The following is a 24053-nucleotide window of genomic DNA, read 5'->3' on the forward strand; positions in this document are numbered from 1 at the left end:
TGTTCCTTATGCTGAAAGCATAGTGCAGGAGAATTGGTGGGCACATAGCACACAAATGTTACAAGTCGATGAACTGATTTCCTGATGTCTGAGGTTGGTTTCTCTCATGCCCAAAGTCCCCCTGGCAGGGCAGCTCAAGTGTGTCACGTGTAATGTATATGTCACTAGTTTAAAAAATATATTTATTTATTTTTATATGTATGAGCATTTGGCCTGTATGTATTTATGTATGTATGTGTGTGTGTATGCATGTATGTATTTAATGTATATACTGTGGTATAAATGTGAAGGTCAGAGGACAACTTGTAAGAGTCAGTTCTTTTTTTTTTCCACATGTGTGTTCTAGGCTTGCTGGCAAGTGCCTTTCAACAACAGGTCCTGGCCTTCTGTAGCCACTCTGCCTGCCTATGGCCAATTTTAAAATTAGCCATATGTGTTGTGTGTGTGTGTGTGTGTGCATACATATATAGTGTTATCTCTGTAATAATGAGTCCATGACATGTCATAATTGAGTGTAGTGCGTTTTGATCATATTCACTCCATTGCCATCCCTCAGTCTCCTTCCTTTCTCACTGATACCCTTCTTTCTAGCTAGTGCCTCTGCTTTTTAACTGCTGTCTTCTTTCCTGTCAATCAGTCCCTGGTAATTGACTGCATTGACTGTAACTGTGGTACATTTTGAGATAACTGGAACAACAGAGGAAGTAGAGGTGATGTTTGAGAATGTCATGTCCGTCAGCCCTGGTTTGTATGTCATGTTGGGCATACTTATATCTCATCTCTCCTTTTGCTGAACATGTGCTGCATGTAGCCCGTGCAGCCCGTGCAGCCTGGCAGAGTGAGAATCACAGGGCCCCTCAGATAGGTGGCTTTGGTTCTGTTGTGTCCTGTAACCTCTTGGGGCCTAGGGTTCTTTCTCTACAACATAGCTGGTTAGGATAAGTAACAGATCTTCAGATCAAAGTGTGTTAGAGGCACATCTTTCTGGGGTCTTTACAGAGAAGACTGATACCCAGACTCAGGTGAGGTGTGCTATGGAGTCCTTGGAGCATCTGTGGAAGTGTGAGGTGTGCTATGGAGTCCTCAGAGTGTCTGTGGAAGTGTGAAAGCTTCTAAGCACTCTCTGGCTCTGTGTTTTGCCTGCATAGTCACTGAATTAGAGGCAGGGACTGTTTTTCAGGGCTGCGTTTCAGAACCTACCACAGAAGGACAGTGATAGAAGTTGAATTGAAGGTTGGTCAGGCCAGGTGGGTGGGACACCCTTAGGCACCCTCCTGTAGTGTTGGTCTTTCCTCCAGCAGCATCCCTGTCTCTAGTATAGGAAAGAGGCTTTGAGACATAGGAAGTGGAGTGCTGGTCTATGTCTTGGGAGGGTTGCATGCTAGTGCTTGGCTCTGAGACTTTGAGAGTGGGTCTGGGATGTTGCTCTATTTCTGCTGTTTGCTTTGAGCTTTACCTTAGGTTGTGAGGACAGCAATGTAACATGTTCAGCACATAGCCTGATGTTCATAATTAGTCCGCTTTTGGCGACGATCAGCAGCCCCATTCTTGGGGTCACCAAGGTGGGCCATTGTGAAGAAAGTATTTTTTTGAAATTCTAGAAGTTCATGTGATCAATTAAGGAAGTGAAGATGAAGGAATGTAGTGAACACCATAAAGCATTGGACATCTACAACTGCAGCCCCACCCCCACAGTGTGGGTGCTGCCAGGGCAGTGTAGAGTGGCTGATGTCCCCAAATCTGCAGGCTAGACAGGTTCTGGTTAGACAGCCTGTGGAGAGTTCTCAGAGATCAGGAACCTGCAGGCCTTTGAGGAGGACTGACTGGTGTGTATGAAGGAAGGCTCTAAGCCATGTGGCCCTTTGTCTCTGTGAAGGGCCTGGAGAAGGTGCCGGTCTGGAGCTGGAGCCCTGTGTTGCCAGTGACTCTTCTGGGTGCATGGGTTTAGTGGCTGCCTCTATAGGTGCCTGCCTTCCTTCCTTCCTTCCTTCTTTCCTTCCTTCCTTCCTTCCTTCCTTCCTTCCTTCCTTCCTTCCTTCTTTCCTTCCTTCCTTCCTTCCTTCCTTCCTTCCTTCCTTCCTTCCTTCCTTCCTTCCTTCCTTCCTTCCTTCCTTCCCTTCAGCAATGAGGTGAGCAGCCTTTGCTGCTGAGGTTAGGACAGTACATGGTTGGAGTGGTAGCTGTTTCTCAGGGCTGCATGCTACTCCTTGGGGGTGGACTATACAAAGAAAGGGGCTCAGATGCCGCCTGCCAAGACAGCACACAGTAGCAGCCATCTGAACTGGGACAGGCCTGGAGATCTGTGGAGAGTGGGTCAATGTGCCTCATGGCAATAAACCCCACTTCCTCACTGAGGTTATCAGGAAACTTGAGAGGGGACACTGTCACCAGTGGACTGCCATCTTTCCCAGATGCCACTGCCCTAGTTACTTTCACTCTGGTCTCCGATAATTTTCTCTACACAGACAACTGTGGATATCTGTGTGGCCATATTGGTAGTGACTAGAATACAGGCAATATACCAGAGAGAGTCTGCAGTGTACTTTTTTTCTTATGCAAATTGTAGAATTACTCGATCCAAAAATGTTGAGCAGTGAATAAAGAGCCTGCTGGGAAGCACATTCTTGTGGGCAGCCCTGCCGAGCTTCCCTCCCATCTGCATGCCTCTGCTCCCTCTATGGAGCTGTGGTTCTTGTGTGCAGGGCCATCTGGGAAGAGCTAGATGCCGGTATAAGCTAGCTATCCTATGTGTACATTTCCTACCTGGACAGTAGACATCAGAACGGTTGATCACCCTGGCCTGGACACTGCTGGTGCAGGGCAGAGCCTCTGGGATATAGGCAGACAGCTTGCTATCTTTATGTGGAGACCATACTTTCTTGCATTTTGAGACCGTCATAGTCCTTAGTTGTAACTTAACCCTGGAGAGTCTACTGCATAAGGAGGTGATGACACAGAACAGTGAGGTAAAGACTGCCATCTCTTTTGAGGATAAGTTAGAGTCCTTTCTTATCACAACCATCAGTTTACCCATTGCTGCTCATTTAAAGATATTGGTGGTACACGCCTCTAATCCCAGCACTCCAGACACAGAGACAGGCGGATCTTGGAGTTTGAGGTTAGCCTAGTCTACAGAGTGAGTTCCAGGACAAGAGTTACACAGGGAAAGTGTATCCCAGAAAACAAAACAACAAAACAAAACAACAAAACTAAACAAAAGCAGGCTAGGTAGGCCCCTGGTCAGCAGCAGCCTCATAGTAAGATAGACAGGAGGAGAGGAGCTTGTGTCTTCCTCAGTGGCTTCCTGCTACAACAGGCTCTTGGGGGGGGGGGGGATTCTCCATGTAAGAAAAACTTCTGTTGAAAAGAGTTGAGGGATGTGTTGGGGAAATAGCTCAGTTGGTAAAATGTTTGCCTTGAAAGTCTGAGTTCAGTACCAAGAACTCATATTAAAAAATTGGGTGTTGAGCTAGAGAGATGACTCTTTTAGAGGATCCAGGTTCAATTCCTAGCACTCATTTGACAGCTCGTAAGAGTTTGTAACTCCTGTCCCAGAGGGTCTGATGCTTTCTTCTGCACATACGAACATGCAGACAAAACATCCATACATAAATAATAATGATAGAAACAAAACTGGGGATGCCATGGAGGTCAGGACAGGTGGACAGGTCTTGGTAGACAACCAGGCTAACCTAAAGTTCCAGGCCAGGAAGAGACTGCCTTTAAAACCAAGATGGACAGCTCCTGAGGAATGACACCAAAGGTTGACCCCTGCCTTCTGTATTGTGCGCGCACGCGCAAACACACACACACACACACACACACACACACACACACACACACACACACCTTCCTATACACGTATACATACATATATAAGAACACAAATGTATTTGAAAACAAAAATATTAAGGGCTGGAGAGATGACTCAGGTTAAGAGCACACTGGGTGTTTGCTTCTGGAGGAGCATGGTTCAATTTCCAGTACCCTCGTGTTGGCTTATGGTTGTGAGGTGTCAGGAATCTGACACCCTCTTGCTTTCACTTCATACATGTGATATACAAAATATCTATGCACATAAAATAAAAATTAAAAGAATCTAAAAAGCAGTTAAGAGGCTGGAGAGATGGCTCAGCGGTTAAGAGCACTGTCTGCTCTTCCAAAGGTTCCGAGTTCAAATCCCAGCAACCACATGGTGGCTCACAACCATCCATAACAAGATCTGACTCCCTTTTCTGGAGTGTCTGAAGACAGCTACAGTGCGCTTGCATATACTAAATAAATAAATCTTTAAAAAACATCTATTTTTTAAAAAAGCAGTTAAATGTAGATTTTTCCCCCCAAGACAGGGTTTCTCTGTGTAGCCCTGGTTGTCCTGGAACTCACTCTGTAGACCAGACTGGCCTCAAACTCAGAAATCCGCCTGCCTCTGCCACCCAAGTGCTGGGATTAAAGGCATGCGCCACCACTGCCTGGCTATTTTCATTTTTCTTTTCGTTCGTTCGTTCGTTCGTTTGTTCCTTCCTTCCTTCCTTCCTAACTTCCTTCCTTCCTTCCTTCCCTCCCTCCTACTCTCCCCCTCCTCTTCATCCTCCTCTTCCTCCTCCTCTCCCTCATCTTTTTCCTCTTCCTCCTTTTTTCCCTTTGTTTTTGGAGACAGGGTTTCTCTGTGCAACCCTGACAACCCTGGCTGTCCTGGAGCTTACTTTGTACACCAGACTGGCCTTGAATTTACAGAGGTCCCCCTGCCTCTGCCTCCTGAGTGCTTGGATTAAAGGCGTGTGCCACCACTGCCTGGATATAATTTTTTTATCTTATGGGCACTGAACTTAGAATTTTTGTCTATTTTCTTTTTGCTCAGTAAATTTTGAACTAACAGGGCTCATGCTTATTATCCCAGCTCCCTTCAGGAGCCGGAAGGGACAAGATCACTATGTTCTAGACAATGTAAGGCCGTGTCTCAAACCAATAAAAAAGCCAGCCTTCCTTTCCGTCCGTCCGACCGTCTCTTTCCTTACCTACCTCCTTTGAAGCAGGGTCCATGAAGCCCAGGCTAGCTTCAAACCTTGAATTCCTAATCCTTACTTATGCTTCCCCACTGGTGCCACTATGCCTGGTGTCCGTGGTATTGGAGATGAAGCCAGGCTTCAAGTGCACTGGGTAGACTCCCTCAGCCAAGCCATAGGCAGCCAGCCTCTCATTCTTGAGTTTGTGATGCTGTTGTCGGAAGGAAATTTTTTGTATGGTGCCTTTGATTAGATTTGTGCTCTGTTCTTTTTTAAGATGCTGCTTGTTAAGTTATAGGATAAAACTGCTTATGATCTAGCATGCTTGTCAAGCTAGTTTACAAAGCCTAAGCACTCGGAATCCACCTTGGAGGTTCAGGATGAACATAAACTATCAGGTGAAATTGATGATCAGCTCTGTGCGCACACTTAAACTTTGCTAGGTGCTTAGCCAAGGCATGGTGATTGACAGTGCATTTTTCAGAATGCAATAAGATGCTGGTGCTATGGTAGCTGCAGGTGAAGCCTATGTCACCTGAGTGCCTCACAGACAGAGGTTGTGGGAAGAGGCAGCAGCAGGGGTGGAGTGGGACCTGGGATCCTCTGGTTGGGTATGGGAAGGCTGTGGGAGGAGGACTGAGAGAGGGAGGAACAGCAGAGGCCTGGAGGGCTGGGAGCTATCAGGAGGCTGGTTACTTACAGGGCTTTAGTGGGCCCCTGAGAACTTGTGTGGGTAGTTTGCATAAGCAGAGAGTTGCCCATGTGGGACAGGGAGTTGGGGCGTGTCTAGACTCTTCCTGGGTTGACAATGGCCCTTTCTTCGTATCTTTCCCATCCATTACTTATGTCTTTTTATGTCTTTTCCAGTAGGCAGTCATTTTTGTTAGGGAAAACTTCATAAAAAAAGCATCCAGGGCCTTTCTTTCAAGTTCAACTGCATTATTTTGTGATAATTTGAACACTGGAGCATTTGTGTTTCCTGGGCTGTAAACAGACCATCAGGAAATGCTGTGATGAGCTGGCCATACCAGTGCCAGGAGAACTTTCAAGCAAGACACCTTTCAGTTCTGGTTTTCTACCTAACCTTCCATTCATTCAGGAACATCTCTCATCATTCAGACACCCAGGGCATCCAAAGGCATGCCTGATAAAAGCAGAAACGGTGACCTGAAGCTCTTTTGCTTGTGGCCACTGAGGCTGAGGTGTGTGTGTCATCTGTGTCTTCTGCATGTGTCACAATGCTGATCATTGTGTTTTGAATTCCCTAGGGTTTTAAAGCAGCTCTAGATGCCCTCAGGTGCAGTGTCTGGAGAGCCATATGTTAGAATGCTATTCTTAAGTGAGCTTGGCAGGAAGGCATCCAGAGGGACTCCTTTAGCAGTGCAGATGCTCTGTGCAGCGTGTCAAGTTTGTCTTCAGAGACACTTGTGTGCACCTGCCCCTGCTGAGAGCTTTGGAAAGTAAAGTAGTATCACGGTGTTCAGTATTTGGATGCTGCCTGAGATACGCTGACCTGTAAATACAAAGTGGTTCTCAATTATGACAAGTGTCAGACTGTGACAAGAATTCTGGGTTTGGTCTTTGCCCTAGTCCATACCTCTTTTCCCCTAAGATTCTTAGAGTGGTAGGAACATCCTCTGGATCACACGTGAGTCTGAGTGCCCATGTTGTCTCAGGTTGGGGCTGGACACCAAGAAGTTCAAGGTCACCCCAAGGACTTGAGGATCTCAGTCCTATCCCTTCCCCAGCCTCTAGGGAGGGAAGAGCCTCTAAAGGCCAGTGATGACATCAACCTACCTGGACCTTAAAACCTTAGTAAAAAGTAAAAGAAAGGAGATGGGTATAGTGGCACACACCAATAGTTCCAGCACTAAGGAGGCAGAGCAGGGATCTCCAGGCCAGCCAGAGCCCCCACCTGGTGTGGGAAGTGTTGAGTGATGTGTGAGAGAGAGTAGGAAGAAGTCCTCCTCCCAAACAAAAAACTAAAACAAGACAAAAAGAGTAAAAGACGGGGTGAGCAAGTATCCAGATGGGGAGGTGGGCCTGAAGGGGGTATGGAGGCACCTCCTCCCACGGGCCTTGTTCTGGAGGCACACTGGTGTAGCTGTAGTCACCCTTCATCATGGCCTTTACAGTAAAGTAGTGGGCAGATGTAAGCCAGCACTCCCCTGAGTTCTATGGGCTTCTCCAGTAAGGGGCCTGCAGAAACCCTCAACATTCAGGTCACAACCTGGAGCTGTGATCCTACTACCTTCAGGGAGCTAGGGGATGTGTAGTCTTGGGGCGTAGAGCCCACCTGTGGAATCTGATGCTGTATCTGGGTAGGCCTTGTAGAGTCAGATGGAATTGGGAACCCAGATAGTGTGTGCTAGAGAAGTGCTTTGTATGTGAAGAATACTCCCCCACTGGTGTGGGAAGTGTTGAGTGATGTGTGTGTGAGAATAGGAAGAACTCCATGTGTTTTCCTGTCTTCCCTGGCCAGTGAGGCTAGCATTATGTTATTTTACCAGAGGAATGGCAAGTTACTCAGGGCCCTCCCTCAGGTTGGCAGCCTGTCAGGCCCACAGAGTGCAGATACTCACTGTTACTTCCCACACCTACATGTTTCATGCTTAAGTTCCATTGCTGACAGCACCGTAAGACCTGGCCACTGTGTTAGGACATGGCACTAGTTTGTGAGGCACATGCCTAGGGACTGGAATCCCACAGGTACAGCAGATGGTTCCTTTGCAAGATAGAATGTCACCATGTCCCAGATGGCTCACCTAAAGATTGGGCTGTTGAGTAGAAAGAACAGTTGTGGTTATTCTGTGGGAGTCTTAAATACATGTGGTAGAGCTATAGGTGATGTGTCTATGGAAACAGCAAGCATCTGGAGTGTACTGTCTCATCTCTGACTCCCACAGACCAGAGTATTTCAATCAGCCTGAAAGGCTGAGCTGGAAGCCAGCGCTGGCATCCAGTCTGTGGATTGTGGTGAGGTGACCAGAGGAGGAGCTTCTTCTCAGATTCCTGCAGTGGGCACTAGCTATACTGTGAATGTGATGGCTAAGAAGATTCAATTTTTTTTTAAGATTTATTTATTTCATTTATATGAGTTTATATGAGTACACTGTAGTTGTCTTCAGACACACCAGAAGAGGGCATTAGATCCCATTACAGATGGTTGTGAGCCTCCATGTGGTTGCTGGGAATTGAACTCAGGACCTCTGGATGAGCAAGCAGCCAGTGCCCTTATCTGTTGAGCCATCTCTCCAGTCCAAGATTCAACTTTTGATACCAAATATAGCTTAATTTAGGATTATGGTTGTTTGCTGTTCTATAGTAGATGATATTCCATTCTGTCCCTAGTGCTAGAGTGGAGCTTTAAAAAGGCCAGTATTGCAAATCAAGAGAAATTATGCTGCCATTCAAATGAATGAAGGATGTTGTCTGCATGTTTTTAGAAGCAGTGGGGCAGCCAGGCATGATGATGGTGCATGCCTGTGATCCCAGCACTTAGATGGAGGTAGGAGCATCAGGAGTTCAGAGTTGTCCTCTATTATAAAGTGAGTTTGAGACCAGCTTGGGCTGTGTATGCTGTATGTCTCAGAACCAAAACACAAAAGGGAAGGAAAGAGGGTAAGGCACACTGGGATGTGGCGGAACCAGTGCAGAATACCCTTCCTCACATACATAAACACTTAAGACTATTCATGTCTTTTAACTTTTTCATTAAAACATAACAAGCCTTTTCTGTAGCTTATAACTGCAATGGAGAGTGACAGTACACTTGGTGCATCTGCTTCTGTGGTTCATGGTTCAGTGGGAGCGACAAAGCACATGTCCTCTGACTTGCTCCGTTTCTAGTTGTGTGACATAGCACAGTGAGTATTGTTTTGGTAATGTGTGTAGTATGATTTCTGTGTCATCAGAGAAGCTGAGCTACCTGCATGGTCTTTAATAATCAGTGCAGTACCAAAGCTCTGCTAGAAGATGCTTGGAGAATTAGCTGAGGATAATGTCACAGATCCCACATGCTGGCACACAACAGTCACACTAGCTCCTCATTAACCACAGTGCCCTCAGAAACAATAAAAGAAGAAAGATGTTGGCTCATCAGGAATGACCACTTGCCAGGAGTGAGGAAATGTCCCAGCTGCTGAGCCCAGATGGTTGGTTAGCCATAGATTGGCTAAGGCCACACTGAGGCTTTCAGGGCTGGCCTCCCACAGAGCTGTTTCAGGTTAGGAGTCCAGAACACACTCTACTTAGCTGCTGAGCCAGAAGTTGAAAAAGGAGTGTGTTTAGCCCTGAGCTCTGTGTTTGAAACTGCTTCCTGGCTCTTCTGTTCCTCTTTGCAATCAATCAGGTCTGACTGGCTTTTTTGCTTCTTGTCTTTTGTGTGTAGCTATGCTGAGCTTGAGTCTATATGTGTGTGAATGTTGCTTGTATGTATGCAAATGCACTGCTTGCATGCCTGGTGCCCTGAGAGGCCAGGAGAGGGTACCGAGTCCTTGGAACTGAGAGTTTCTAGGACAGCTATAAGTCATTGTGAAGAGAACTGACCCTAGGTCCCCTGAAAGCAGAAGTGCTCTTAATTGTTTAGCCATTTCTGTAGCCCCCATATTCAGGTTTTGATGGGTTAGTTTAGGTCCTAGCAGACTCCTTAGCATGCAGCCAGGATAGAGCCAGCTCCAGAAGACAACCCAGATCTGTGACCATTGATGGGCCAGTGTATAGTGCTGGTTGAGAGGAGAGGCTGAGATCCTTGGGTTTTAAAGGGTATCAAACCTTGAGAACGGTTTGTGAGCTGTGAAACCCTGAATCCAGGCTGTTCTTGAAAACTTTCTTAGCACAGATCAATCATGGCAAGTGCAGGGTAGAGGTCCAGGCTTGTTCCCCGAGTGGCAGCAACTGGTGCCACATGTGTCGGGAGACTTGTTTGGCAAAAATGCTGCCACTGTCACAAAGAAGGGTGACCTGAAGGGACTTCATTCACAGTGGCTTCATCTCCACGAATAGAGTGGCTTCATCACAATGAATGGAGCCATTGTATCTCCAGCCAGTTACCTGTGTCCCTCAGGAGACACAGTGCCACACAAAGGGGTGATGGGCCTCCTATCAAGCTAATGGACTAGCAGTTCCACTGCCTGGCAGTCAAGTGGCACATGTGTGTCATTTTCATGGGATTGAGTAGTCTTAGACTCTGGGTAGAATGAAGAATCTTCACATGTATTCTGAAGGTAAATAAGCATGAAGGAGGAACTTGTGTGATATGTACGTGAGATCAGAAAGGCCTTTTCTAACATATATGGGTAGTGAGCTACCTAGGGAAGCTTTCAGAATGAGCCAGGTGCAGCTATCAGAAGAGTTGACTCAGGAGGGTGAGGCCTAGGAGTTTGTCCATAGTGTTTCTGCACAGGACATCTCTATTCTGTAGGTCATGTCACGTCACCTGAAACCTATGGTTGATGTGGTCTGCTGAAACCAGAGCTCAACCAGATGGTATCATGTTTCTTCCAGGCAGCATCTCCTTTGATAGTGGTATCTTTTGTGCCCTCACCATCACTTGGGCATTGCACACTGGCTATGCAGACCTGGTGGCAGACATTTCTGTTATGGAACTGGGCTTTTGCCTGCTGGAACGCTTAGGCTAGCAGGAAAGTGCACAGATCAGGGGCTAGGAGGTTGGCTTTGCTAGCACCCAGTAGGGGAAGTTGAGGAAGAGCTCTATAGGAAGAGCCCAAATTTTGAACTGTAGGGTGGCAGCAGCTGCTTTGAAGTAAGTAGATTTGTGAATCTGAGGTAGAGGACCAGTAGGAGGTGATGTTCAGAAGGGGAGCAACGACCATGTGAGGAATGTGGGCTTTCCTGTGGCAGTGTGCTGGTCATGAGGCAGGGATTATGGCTGGAGCCACCACTGCTCTGTCCTTGGAGGGCTCATGCTACCTGGCAATGAGTAGTGAGGGACTTGTGCACGTGCTTAGTAGGTTCATGTTCAGTGACATTGAGGTGTCTGACAGAAGCCATCTAGGAAAGGCTATGGCAAGCAAATGAGTTTCCTGGAGATTGCTCACAGTTTTGCATGGCTGATGGGTGCAGTCTGGAGAGGCACAGTCCCAGAGAGTTCTTGTTTCTTGCTGCTGATAATGATTCCTGGGCTTTAGCTCATCCTTTTGGGCTTTCTTGCACATCAACATGAAGATGAATTTTTATGAATTAATGCTGTTTAGATGAATTAATGACTATAGAATTAAAATAATTTTAGGAAGGAAGTTTAAGGAGATGGTTGTAGTTGTTTTGCCAGAAAGATGTAATAAAGTTAGACTCAAGAATAGCATGTGCCCTCCTCATAGGATAGTGAGTAAAGGTGCATAAGGAGGAGGCTGAGAGCTCTCACAGGTGCACTAAGAAGAGGAACAGGCTTGGACAGATAGATTTGTGACCAAGGAGAAACATTCCTTCTAGGTCAGGTTCATTGCTTTGAACTTATAATGAGCTTATAGAATGAAACACTGCTTTGAACTTAGTATCGACATCCTTCTGTTATTTCCCTTTTGTGTAACATGTATCTATGAGGTAATTTTATAAAGAACTTTTATCTAAGAAGGTAGAAAAAGACTAAGAGGAGAAATAAAATGTGGCTGTTGAGGCTCTGCCTATCTTCTGAATGTCCATCCGTCTGTCTGTCTGCCTATATGTATATACACTTAAGGGTTCAGAGTTTTTCACTGGGCACTAGTTAAGTTTTGTTCTGTAAGTAGTGCTAACCCAGTAAATGGCCCACTGTTGTCAGTGGGGCAGGGGTGGTGGTGGTGAATCAGCTGCTATCAACACGACCCCAATCTCAGTGCTGTTTCCGGATGCCAGAATAGGCTTTCAGCAGGTGTTACTGCTTCTCACCAGTACAAAGGAGCTTTGGTGTTGATCTTATGCCACAGGGCCTTTGTGAAGGAATCTAAGTAAAGGAGTCTCAAGTTTTTGTTTCAAGAAAACAGAAGACAGATTTGAAAGAAGGGGGGAGGGACTCAGGGAACTAGGCAGCTCTGTAGTGGAACAAGCAGACATGGTAGCTTGATGAAACAGTTAGGATCTGCTCCGGAAGAGATGCATGGGAGTGCAGTCAGCCATAGGAGTCCCCAGTGGAAGGGGGTGACATGCTGTCTGTGCATCAGACCTTTGTGACTGGGTCCTGATGTTCACTGGCTTAGGAGCTGGAGGCAGGGCAGGAAGAAGTGATCATCCCAGTGTGAGAGTGTATGGAGCCTTATGAGATATCCAAATAGAGACAGGCACAGATGGGCATAGGGCAGGAGGTAGGACAGGCAGGTACATTCCACGGTCACCCATAATCTAGTGGCAGAGCAGGAAATGGGGTGCATGGGTGGCTTCGGGCAGCCCTTGCTTTCTAGCAGGCCAGATCAGGCAGGGATGGAAGCTAGCTCCTACCCTCAGTGGAGGCTGTGTTGGCCTGTGTGGGGAGGACATGGGCCTGAAGCCAGGCTGCACAGATAGTAAGCACAGGAGTAGGGCTTGCAGGCCAGGGAGGAGTGTGGGTCATCCCTGAGCAAGTTGGTCCCAGGTGGCCAGTGCCTACTGCCATGTACCTGAGCTTCCACCTTGTTCACAGAAGGAGACTTTTCTTTTGTTTGTTTCTTTTAAACGGAAGATTTTACTTTACAATTATTCATGTATGTGTATATACACACATGCATGTGTACATGTATGCATGTATGTCCCATGGCACATGTGTGGAAGTCAGAGGACAACTTTCAGGAGTCAGTTTTATCCTTCCACAGAGTGTGGGGCTTGTGCAGCAAGTGCCTTTACCCACAAGTCATCTTGCTGGCTCCTTTTCTCTAGTTTAAATGCTCAACAATCAAGCCTTAGAGCGAGATATAAATGGTCACTTTAGCACCTTCACTGGCTACAGTAGATCACAGTACTAACCATTCAAATGTATTTTTCTGTAGTTGATCTGTATAAAGAGATGTCCATTTGCTTTTAGCAAAACCAACCTTCCTGAAAGACTTCCTAACCTGGCACATCAGGTCTCTGCAGGGCTAGATGCTTCTCCCACTGGGGCCAGACAAGACAGCCAGGTTAGGGGAATGGGTTCCACAGACAGGCAACAGCTTTAGGGACAGCCCCTGCTTCAGTTGTTTGGGACCGGCATGGAGACCAAGCTGCACATCTGCTATGTATGTCCGGGGGTTGTTTATGTCTTTTGAGACAGTTCCTCTCCATAGCCCAGGCGGGTCTCAAGATGGCGATACTCCCTGCTTTTGTTTCCCAGGGGCTGGGATCACAGCAGTGCAATGCTGTGCCCAGTGCTTCGTGGTTTAACCTGCTACTAATAGATAATGTTTAGCTACTGACAAGCTGTTGCTTCTGTGGTCATGAGGCTGTAGGCGGGTCCCAAGAGGCTGTGAATCATGGCCATGATTGTCCTTCCAGCCCCTTTCTCCCATAGTTTGTGTTAGTTAGTGTAGACTGTGAGCAGAGAGGTGAGTGCTGGTGTGACAAAGTACAGCCCTGCCCACATTGCTCCCTTCATTTTAGATCTAAGGCAGGCAGCTGCAGTGACTGCAAGTGGCTTTAGTTGTATGAGTTGGCTTTTGTGTTGGCTTTCACTGTTCCTGTTTTTCTTTATAACCTGTCCTAAAACGACAGGAAATGGGCTTTCATTTTATTTTATTTTTTGCCTTTGGTGAAGTTCCCCCTGCCGCCCCCCCCTCCCCGCCCCCCCAGTTTGGATTTTTGTTTTGTTTTGATTTTTAATTGCATGATACAGATGAGGACGCTCACATTTCCCACAGTGTTGCTGCTGCTGTGGCTGGCTTTTTCAGCAGCACGGTATCTTCAGGCTGTTTCTGATGTGGTATGTGGCACAACCACCTTTTTAATTTGGAATAATTATGGATGTTTTTAGTGCAACACCAAAAGAAAATTTAAACACTAAGAGGTGCGATTGATGGTGCTGGCAGCATGGAACATCACACAGTGTGGAAGGGGCCAAGCCAAGCATCGTGGACCAAATTTGTGAACTCATTTTAGTGGTTAAAATTAGTTTCTTAATGAACCCAGATAATGTCAAATGGAAATGCAGTTTTATTTTGCTCAGATTTAATTTGGGAGGGGTTAATTTTTATGTGTATGAGTGTTTTCCCTGCATGTATGTATGTATACCATGTATGTCCTGATGCCCATGAAGGTCAGAAGAGGGCATCAGAAAGAATTATGAATGGTTATCAACTGCCAAATAATGCTGAGCAATCTCTCCTGTTCCCAGGGTTAGATTTTAAGTGACTAACCAGACTCTCAGCAATGATGATGCCTGTTAAGTATGGCAGTATCAGTTAATAGCCTGGGCTTGCAGAATCCCTAGGCATGGCACCTTGAGTGGCGACTGCACAGCCTCAACCTACACATAGCCTTGGTGCCTGCTCTTTTTTCATCCACTATAACCAGGGTCTGGAGAGATGGCTCAGCAGTTAAGAGTACTTCCTGTGCTTATTAGAGGACTCGGGTTCAGTAACCAGCACCCACAAGGCAACTGACAACTGTTGTAACTCCTGTTCCAGGGGATCTAATGGCCACTACTGGCTCTCAGCCATGTCCTCTGTGTCCCTCAAGCTGCTCCCTAGAGAGAGGTCTTCCAGCTATTGGCTGTCTTCACCTACAGCCTCAGGGCTCAGGCAACCTTGCTGGGCCAGTCTGATGAAGCCGGAGTGGGGGACTGGTAGTCACTTGGCTGAGTGGCAGCAGTTCTTTGTGGGTGGGATTTGAACACATGGCCTGCTTTTTGTTTGTTTGCTTTGTTTTGTTCTAAAGCAGGGACGCCATGTGTCCTGAAACGCGCTCTGTAGACTAGACTGCTCTTGAACTCAAGATCCACCTGCCTAGATCAAAGACCTGTGCCTGTGTTTTAAAAGTAAAATTGCCTACTACTCTATATTTTGTCTGATGTGGCCACCAGTGCCAGGCACCTTGTGGGTTTTTTCTTTGCTGTCTCCAGTGGTGCTAAGTCTTATGTTCAAGTTGCTAACAGTGTCTTTACCTGCTCTATTCCTGATCTTCTGAGGTTGCTGACGATGTGGGCTTGGATTGCACCGTGCCTACTGGCCACGACTGGGACATAGGAGGAGAGGGAAGGATGCAGGGCTGGGTGAAAGGTCTGTGTTGTTAGGGAAGCCTGGAGACAGGCCAGTCAGTTCCATTTTCTTCGGAGAATCAGAGATACCTTACGGTGCATTCTAATGGAAGCTCTTGGGGTCTTTTCTCAGATTTCTGTTTGCACATGAATTCATTCAATCGATCTTTCTTGTGCTTTTCACTCTCTAGGAGTTTGCTGCGCTCACAAAGGAACTCAATGTGTGTAGGGAGCAGCTTCTGGAGAGAGAGGAGGAAATCGCCGAGCTGAAGGCAGAGAGGAACAACACTAGGGTCAGTCACTTCTGCCCTTCCCGCTCTTCAGAGGGGTTGTCAGTCTAATGGGCACCTTTGGGACCTTAGCAGGTTTTAATTCAGCCTAGAGGGCTTCTCTGCTTATGCTGAGTTGATTTTATCTTCCCTTGCTCTGGGGTGAAGTGCTTACCTGTGAGGCAAGCACCTTACTGCCTGCTGGACTCTGTTTCAGCTGCTGTTAGAGCACCTAGAGTGTCTCGTCTCCAGGCACGAGCGCTCTCTACGGATGACAGTGGTGAAGAGGCAGGCGCAGTCACCTGCAGGCGTGTCCAGTGAGGTGGAGGTGCTGAAAGCCCTGAAGTCACTGTTTGAACACCACAAAGCCTTGGATGAGAAGGTACCATCACCACACTGACACCTGTATGCCCTGTCAGGGGGCCGTCATTGGCACTGTGATCATGTTTTGTAACTTCTGGAGCTCCTATGAAAAGCTTTTATCTGTTAAAAGATACTGGCCTATGGGCTGATAAGCATTTTTGACTCGAATGTCTTAAATTTTTTATATCAACGTGCTAATAAGAATTTGGGCCTAGTATGGTTCCTAAAGCCTATAATCCTAGCCCTTGAGAGGTAAGGAGGCTTGCTGAGAGATTCCTTTTCCTCCCCTCCCAAAAAGGAAAATATTTGGTGGTCTGACTTATTTAGGAACAAGATTTTGTCAAATTAAAGACACCTGTAGTTCCTGTACTTAGCACTCTGGCACCTGGGGTTCCCAGGTTCCAGTCAGCCTGACTCTAAAGTGGTGGTAGAGTGCCAGTCTTCTGTATTCTGCATGCTGTGTTGCATTGGGCATACAGTAGAAATCCAAGTGCACACTTAGCCCTTCACTTGCAGGTCCGAGAGAGACTACGAGTGGCTCTGGAGAGGTGCAGTTTATTAGAAGAAGAACTGGGTGCCACCCACAAAGAGGTAAGCTTATGTTCTGTCATGGGATTGGACATGGGGTTGATTCTTGGTACTTACATTTACAAGTATAGGCACTACAAGTTACTGAGATCAACCTGCTGGGCTCACTGGACTGCCTCAGCCCTCAGCCTCTCCCGAGTATCTGTCTCTCTGCAGATGACAAATGGTTTCTAGAGCTCTGCTCATAGCCTTTGGCTGCACAGCTGTTAGAGCCAATTATCTACCAAAGCCACTGGCCACCTTTGCTCATTTCTCTTACATAAAGATCTCATGATAGTGAGTTCAATTTTTCTCTTTTAGCTAATGATTCTTAAAGAACAGAATAATCAAAAGAAAACACTAACAGATGTGATGCTTGACGGAAACCATGAACAGGAAAGTGCACCAAGCACCAACGGCAAGGCAAGTCCTTGGCTTTCTTCCTATGCGGTCTTTGGTTTTGTTTTGCCATGTGGGGCTGATGGGGGATAGTGGCAAAGTCTGTGTCCACAGAGGAGCACATGGGTTCCTCTGAAGGTCTGCTTCCCTGGAGGTATGCAAAGCGGTGCCATAAGGTTGTGCTTTTCAGAGAGCTTCTGATGGTTCCTTGAGTCATGAGGATCTTGCCAAAGTGCTGGAGCTGCAGGAAGTCATAGACAGGCAGGCGAGAGAGCAGAGCCAGATGAAGGAGCGCCTGGCCTCCCTGTCCAGTCATGCAGCAGAGCTGGAAGAGGATCTGGACACAGCTAGAAAAGACCTCATCAAGTCTGAAGAGATGAATACGAAACTGCAGCGAGAAGTCCGTGAAGTGAGTACAGAGTGTGCCTGGTCTCCTGTTCCCTCTATCTTTTGCTCTCACAGTCTGGAACCTTTGGGGGTACACATGAGACACCCTCTCGCCTGACCTTTCATATGAGGATCACATGCCATCATGGCTGCTGTAGTGCACTCTTTCTTATGTTCAGTTCCTTCTCACTTGCTCACAGAGCCCACAGACATGTTAGTTGTGCTTTTGTAGGCATGAGAAGAAGTATGCCAGTGGTTACCTGTCATTCTGTATGGTATGGTGCTGAGTGCTGAGGTTGTTCACGCTGGCTAATCAGGGTCTTTATGGAAAGGTTTGGTTATATATACACCCCATATATACCCTCTTCAATCATTAGAAAAGAAATGAGAGCTTCTTTTTTTTTTGGTTTTTTGGTTTTCTGGTTTTTCGAGACAAGGTTTCTCTGTGTAGCCCTGTCTGTCCTGGAACTCACTCTGTAGACCAGGCAGGCCTCGAACTCAGAAGTCCGCCTGCCTCTGCTTCCCAAGTGCTGGGATTACAGGCATGTGCCACCACGCCCGGCATTTGTAAGCGCTTTCTGGCTCATCTGAACTTGTCTTTTGTTACCCCAGGAGGCCCCCACCTTATAGTGTGTGTAAGACTGGGGGACTTTAATTGTGGAGATGAATGTGATTTGTAAGAATTCAGGTCAGAGGAAACACTGCATGTCTTAGACAACCTACTAGGTTGTGCTGTTCTTGGGCCACAGGGAATTATTTCTGTGGTAGAGAGTTGAGATGTTCTTTTAACACTTGCTTCTTTATATTAAGGGGGTTAGAGGGATGGTGGTTAAAAGCAATGACTGCTCTTCCAGATGGCTTGGGTTCAATTCCTGGCACTTTCTGTAATTTAACTATAGTTCCAGGAGATCTGCAGACATACATGCAGGAAAAACATAATTTCAATGTACATGTAATAAAATTACACACACACACACACACACACACACACACACACACACACACTGACCAATGGTCAGTTAAGAAATAAGGAGTAAGGAAGGAGCTAAAAACTAAATTGGGGGATGGATGACAGTACCAACTATGCCAAAAGTCAAGTCCTGAGCTCAGTGTGTGGGGTAGCCTTGGCCTTTCTGCTGATTTCTGTCTCATTTGTCAACATGCTTGAGGTTTGTGAGTCTGCCCAGCTCCTACCTGAGACAATGAAGCGGTTCTGCCCACAGTTGCTGGTTGTTGCTTGGGCAGACACAGGCTGCACCTTCACTGCAGGCGCCTTCAGATTTTTGGATGCCTGAAGTGTTGTTTAGGGTGTATTATTTTAGTATTGTATAGTCAAGTACATGCTTGGTGACACAAGCAGGTTGACCAGAAAAGCTGCTGATCATGTGGGTGAATATGCTTAAAGTATGCCCATTGTCACTCAGCTTGTAAAAACAGTGTACACTGGGGGAACAGCAGTTTCCTGCTTGAGGTGTTTAGTGCCTTTGTGACTCCGGAGTATTCGGATGAGTTCTACATTTATCATCTCCATCTCCTTCTGGAATCTCCAACACAGGCAATGGCCCAGAAGGAAGATATGGAGGAGAGAATCACCACCCTTGAGAAACGCTACCTCGCCGCACAGCGTGAAGCCACGTCTGTGCATGACCTCAATGACAAACTTGAAAATGAAATTGCAAATAAAGACTCCATGCACCGACAGGTACTGGGCTCTGTGGGCCCCTTTCTAGCTTTAATTATTTGTGAAGCCAAAGACCTTTCCTTTGTAAATTGCATGTTGGAAATTGTGTACTTAAATCATTTTTCTTGTGACTTCTTAGCAGTTTATAGAACCTTGATTCTTCTGTTCCTTTTCTTTGGTATGAGTGTTAATGTATACCTGTTGGTGTATGCTGCACATTTGCACCTGTATGTATAGGTGTGTGCATGTGGCAGTCAGAGGTCAAAGTCTGGGTCAAAGTCTCTATTGCTCTCCGACTTTTATTTTTTTATTATTTTATTTTCAGATATATTTTAAGATTCTTTTAAAATATATTTTTAAGATTTTTTTTTAATTTTTATTTTTAATCTTGTATACTTTTGTGCGGGTATGTGTTTATGTGAGTGCAGGTGCCTGTGGAATTCAGAAGAACATATAGGATCCTCTGGAGCTTAAGTTACATACAGATAGTTGCAAACCAGTGAATGTGGGTACTGGAAATCAAATTTGAGCCCTCAGAAGAACAGCAAATGCTCCTAGCCACAGAGCTCCTTTTCTAGCCTCTGCACTGTAGTGTTTAAAGATAGGGTGTCTCACTGAATGCAGAGCTTACACATTGTCTACACTGCAGGGCAGAGAGTACTGGGGTTCCTGCTGGATCTGCCTCTGCAGGGCTCCGGTCACAAGCATGTGCTGTTGCACTAGTCCTTCCTTAAAACTGTGGGTACTGGGGATTGAACTCGGGTCTCATGCTTGCATGCCAGGCGCTCTGCCCAGAGCTGTCTCCCCTCTGTTTCGTTTCATTGGAAGCCAGTTGTTGCTTTCCAGTCCTCTCACTAACTAAGCAGTGGTAAGAACTTGTTGGCAGTGTTGAGCAGTGCAGCAGCACCAGAAGTCAGAGGTGAGAGGAGCCGGCTGGCCGTCACCCTGTTCCTTGTGTGGTCTCGGGTCACTGAAAAAACCAAAAATGCTCAGTCAGGCTGCTTGAAAGGATTTTATTAGGGGCAAAGGGCTTGACCAAAAATAAATTAGGCAGTTGTGAAAATTGCTGCCCTGAAGCAGTGCTTAGAATCAGAAACTAGGGTGAGGCCTAATGTTAGTTGTGTTTACACAGAGCAGGGGGACAGTGTCCACAGACAATAGCCCCTGTGGTCTCACTCCCCACATGCACAGATTTCTTTCCTGCTTTTTTTTTTTTTTTTTTTTTTTTTTTTTTAGATATTCTGCAGTAGGTTTCATATCCAAGCATTTTTGGAACAGTTTGCCACAGGCTGGGGCTTTCAGGCAGCACTCTGGGCAGTGACTCGTTCTCGGCCAGAATGAGCAACTCATAAGAGTAACTCATTTTTCTTTATGTATAGGAACCTGTATTTGTTTTGCTTTCTTTGTTTGTTTAAAAAGGTAAAGCCTTGAAGCCGTAAGGTTCTTTGTCAGGTGTCTGAAGCAGCATCCTGAACTCCTCATTGTGCCTTTTCTAGACAGAGGACAAGAACCGCCAGTTGCAAGAGCGCCTGGAGTTGGCAGAGCAGAAGCTGCAGCAGACCTTGCGCAAAGCTGAGACACTGCCAGAGGTGGAGGCTGAGCTGGCCCAGAGGGTGGCCGCGCTCTCCAAGGTGCGCCTGGGCTGGGTCGGCTCCCAGCAGGCCTTGATGTTCTTGTCAGTGCGCTTGCATCCACGGAGTGTCCATGCTGCTGAATGACGGGAGTGCTGTCTCTGTGTACCCGTATCCCCACCAGTCCCCAACCCTGTCAGGTGACCGCTGCTGCTGTCCTCGGTGTCAGGGCTCAAGAGTCACAGCTGCTTGGAGTATTTCTCTCACCAACTTGAAGAAAGGTTGTCGCTTCTCTCAGATGACATTACTCTTTCAAGATAGTCACACAGTTTTTTTTGTTTTTTGTTTTTGTTTTGTTTTGTTTTTTTGTTTGTTTGTTTTTCGAGATATAGCCCTGACTGTCCTGAACTCACTTTGTAGACTAGGCTGGCCTCAAACTCAGAAATCCACCTGCCTCTGCCTCCCAAGTGCTGGGATTAAAGGCATGCTCCGCCACCGCTGCCCAGCTAGTCACACAGTTTTTAAGGAATTTCATTCTTTTGAAATTACTTTAAAAGGTTTATTTGCTTGTTGAAATGGAGTCTCACTGTAGCCCAGTCTGGCCCTAAACTCCTCCCTCTAGTGACCCCCACTTCCTCTGCCAGCGAATGGCTGGACTTGAGGTACATACTACAGTGCTTCAAATTGTGTTTTTAATGTACTGCTCTTGTTTACCACCACTATTGTTAAGGTGTGTGCCTTCCAAGTCCTCACCATTCAGAGCGGGGTAGACAGGAATCAGGAACTTCCAGGGTGATGACTGGGTTCCCTGTTTTAGAGGCACAGCAGCATGAACAGAGGCTGTGGATGTATCCCTGGCAGGCGGTCTCCTGGCAGGAGTCCTATCCTCCAGGCTTGGTCTTAGTGGCTGGGGAGGGATGGGAGAGGGACCCAGTGAAGACAGCATCCTGTTGGTAAGTGTGAGCCCTGTCTCCACTCCTGGATCTAGCTCTGGACACCTTGTCCTTGTCAGCTGCAACAGTACCTTGGTCTTCCCCTCTGTGGTCCCCTCCTAAAGTCTTGGTTTCTTTTCTCCCTGCTGTCCTTCCTGTCCTGTCACTTTATAGTCTGGTCCTTTGTCTTCTGGGAGTTCTGCTGCTAAGGGAGCAAAGCTGTTGGAGCTTACTTCCAAGCTTAGGAAGGTAGACGTGTGCCCTGTGCTCGTGCTTGCTGCTCCCTGTGCTCCATGCTGACCACCAGAGGCACTCTGCGGATGGGAGGGGGGCCAAGGCAGAGCAGGGTGGGTGGGGGACACGGAAAGGCAGTCACTAGCCCACAGCTTCAGATCAGCACGAATGGATTGGTCACTTCACAGTGTACACATTGAAGCCACAGAGGAGATGCTGATAGATATGAGGAAGTGTTGTCCCTTGCCAGGTTGACATGGTCCACAAAGCATGTGGTGCTTGCTGCTGCTACAGTAGTTTGTAGCCAGTGTGAATAGAAATGAGCAGAGGATCAGCTTGTGTTATCTGTGCCGGCAGGCTGAGGAGAGACATGGCAACATTGAAGAGAGGCTGCGGCAGATGGAGGCACAGCTGGAGGAGAAAAATCAGGAGCTGCAGCGGGTACGTATGGGGCTGAGGCTGGCTTTACAGGTGGGACGCAGGCCACTGTAGGCTTAGGCATCTCTGCCACAGTTGCTTCCTTCTATCTAGTTCCTGTCCTGTGGACCTGAGCTATGGTCTTTCTGGACTGCCCCAATGTGTTTATTACATACTGGCTGTTGTGTCAACATCGATGGCAGCAGAGGTGTCCCAGGTAGCAGTATTTCAGGCACAGTCAGGCTCCCTGAGTTCCAGAGGATTTCTTGCTTTTTTTATCCCCTCATGGGAACTGTTAGGTCTCCCTAGAGTGGTGGTTCTCAACTTTCCTAAAGCTTTGACCTTTTTCTACAGGGTTTTTATGTTTGGTGACCCCCAATCGTAAAATTATTTTGTTACTATTTCATGACTGTAATTTTGCTATTGTTAAGAATTGCAATGTTCATATCTAATATGTGATACCTGTGAAAGGGTTACTTGACTCCTGAGGGGTCTTGACCCATCATTTGAGAACCTCTGCCCAATAGTCTGTGTGCTGGCCAGGGAGCCCTCGTAGACTCAGAACATAGGCCAGTCTCCTTAGCTTACTGGCCCTGTTTAGCATGAGGGACTAAAATCCCATGTTCATGCCAGTGCACTGATCTTGTCCTCAGGTCCTGAATTGCCACTTAGGATGTGATGGTGTCAGAGCAGGAGGAGTACTAACACACCACAGAGCAGCGAGGAGAGAGTGTTGTAACAGCTGGGTTGTAGGGTCTGTCCTGGGAGAGGCAGGCAGAGGCATCCAGACACAGGGCAAGAAGCAGTCCTGGAGCCTAACTGCCATGGGCCACCCGACCGTGGAGGGAGGAAGCATGGATGTGTGGCTGTGACCCCTTGCATAGCACAGCAGCCAGTGTTTTCCATCTATTTAAAGCTGCAGAGAACTAGGAGAACTGGGAAGTGATGACTTTAAGCTCCTGTATTAGGTCTTAAGCAACATAGGTTTAGGCATGTTGTCCGAGAGCCTGGGAGGCTCACAGTGTCACTGAACCCTGAGCAGACAGTCACATCACACTTGACCTTTCAGCTGTTCGGCTTTGAGAGTATTCAGTTTGAACAGAAACAAGCACACTTTTCAAAGAAAGGCTTTCAGGTGCCTTCATGGGAAGCCTCCTTCCATGGGGCAGTTATTTTCTGTCAGGCATGCTCAGAGGGCCTTGGAAGATGCTACTATCCCATAATTCTCCATACAGGGTTGCTGGGCCTGGTGCAGCCCTTTCTTGGAAATTGAGTTCTGTCTAGGTGTCGAGAACTGAATGATGTCGTCTTGAGTATGTTCTGAGCAGGCCCAGCTCTAGCCTTGTGTTAGCCCATTGCAGAGTTACTACATTGTCATTTGTAGTTTTGACTGTAGGTAGAGATGGCCTGCAGCTCCACTGATTAAAAATCAGCTGTTCAGCCTTCACCTTGTAAATTTAATTCTTTCTCCTTTAAACCTTATTCACATCCAGGTCAATGTGCAGACAGACTGATCCCTCAAATTTCTTCTCTACTCTCATGATGCTCTGCTGAGTGCACTTGGAGGAGTGTGCTTGAGAGTGAGAGACTATTGACATTCTTGAGACTTGCAGGTCTTGGTTTAGCAAAGCCTCTCTAGGATTGTCCTGAGTGTGTCATGTCCCAGAGGTAGTTGTCACTTGAAAATCCCTTGGGGATGAGAAGATGGGAGCAAACCTCTAGTGACCTTTGGTCCGGTGCTTCTGAAGGGCTGGACCTGAGTCTCATGATGGAAGCTTTCCCCTTTTAGGCAAGGCAGAGAGAAAAGATGAATGAGGAACATAATAAGCGCCTGTCTGACACCGTGGACAAGCTGCTCTCGGAATCCAATGAGAGGCTGCAGCTTCATCTGAAAGAGAGAATGGCGGCTCTGGAGGACAAGGTATGCAGATGAACTGTTGTGCTTCCTTGGAGACTAGCTCGAGACATGCTCTCCTGCAGACAGGGAAGACATTAGCTAGCTAGTGCCTGGCTGTGGGTCTTCCATTGTGAGTGCTGTTTGTGTGTCTGTCCCCTCCTTAATTTATTTCATGTGTATTGGTATTCTGCCTGC

General features: G+C 47.0%; 1 protein-coding gene across 1 annotated transcript in view; it reads left to right on the top strand.

The window, feature by feature from the left end:
* Positions 1 to 24053, top strand: part of Ppfia1 (PTPRF interacting protein alpha 1) — a 77654-nt gene that overhangs the window by 17166 nt on the left and 36435 nt on the right. Inside the window, exons 3-11 of the mRNA XM_052194483.1 lie at positions 15333 to 15434; positions 15628 to 15792; positions 16290 to 16364; positions 16662 to 16763; positions 16930 to 17148; positions 18682 to 18828; positions 20304 to 20438; positions 21902 to 21985; positions 23751 to 23882. Of these exons, the coding sequence (XP_052050443.1) occupies positions 15333 to 15434; positions 15628 to 15792; positions 16290 to 16364; positions 16662 to 16763; positions 16930 to 17148; positions 18682 to 18828; positions 20304 to 20438; positions 21902 to 21985; positions 23751 to 23882 (1161 nt within the window). The remainder of the gene's footprint in view (positions 1 to 15332; positions 15435 to 15627; positions 15793 to 16289; positions 16365 to 16661; positions 16764 to 16929; positions 17149 to 18681; positions 18829 to 20303; positions 20439 to 21901; positions 21986 to 23750; positions 23883 to 24053) is intronic.

The sequence above is a fragment of the Apodemus sylvaticus genome, chromosome 1, assembly GCF_947179515.1.
Source record: "Apodemus sylvaticus chromosome 1, mApoSyl1.1, whole genome shotgun sequence".
Lineage (NCBI taxonomy): Eukaryota > Metazoa > Chordata > Mammalia > Rodentia > Muridae > Apodemus > Apodemus sylvaticus.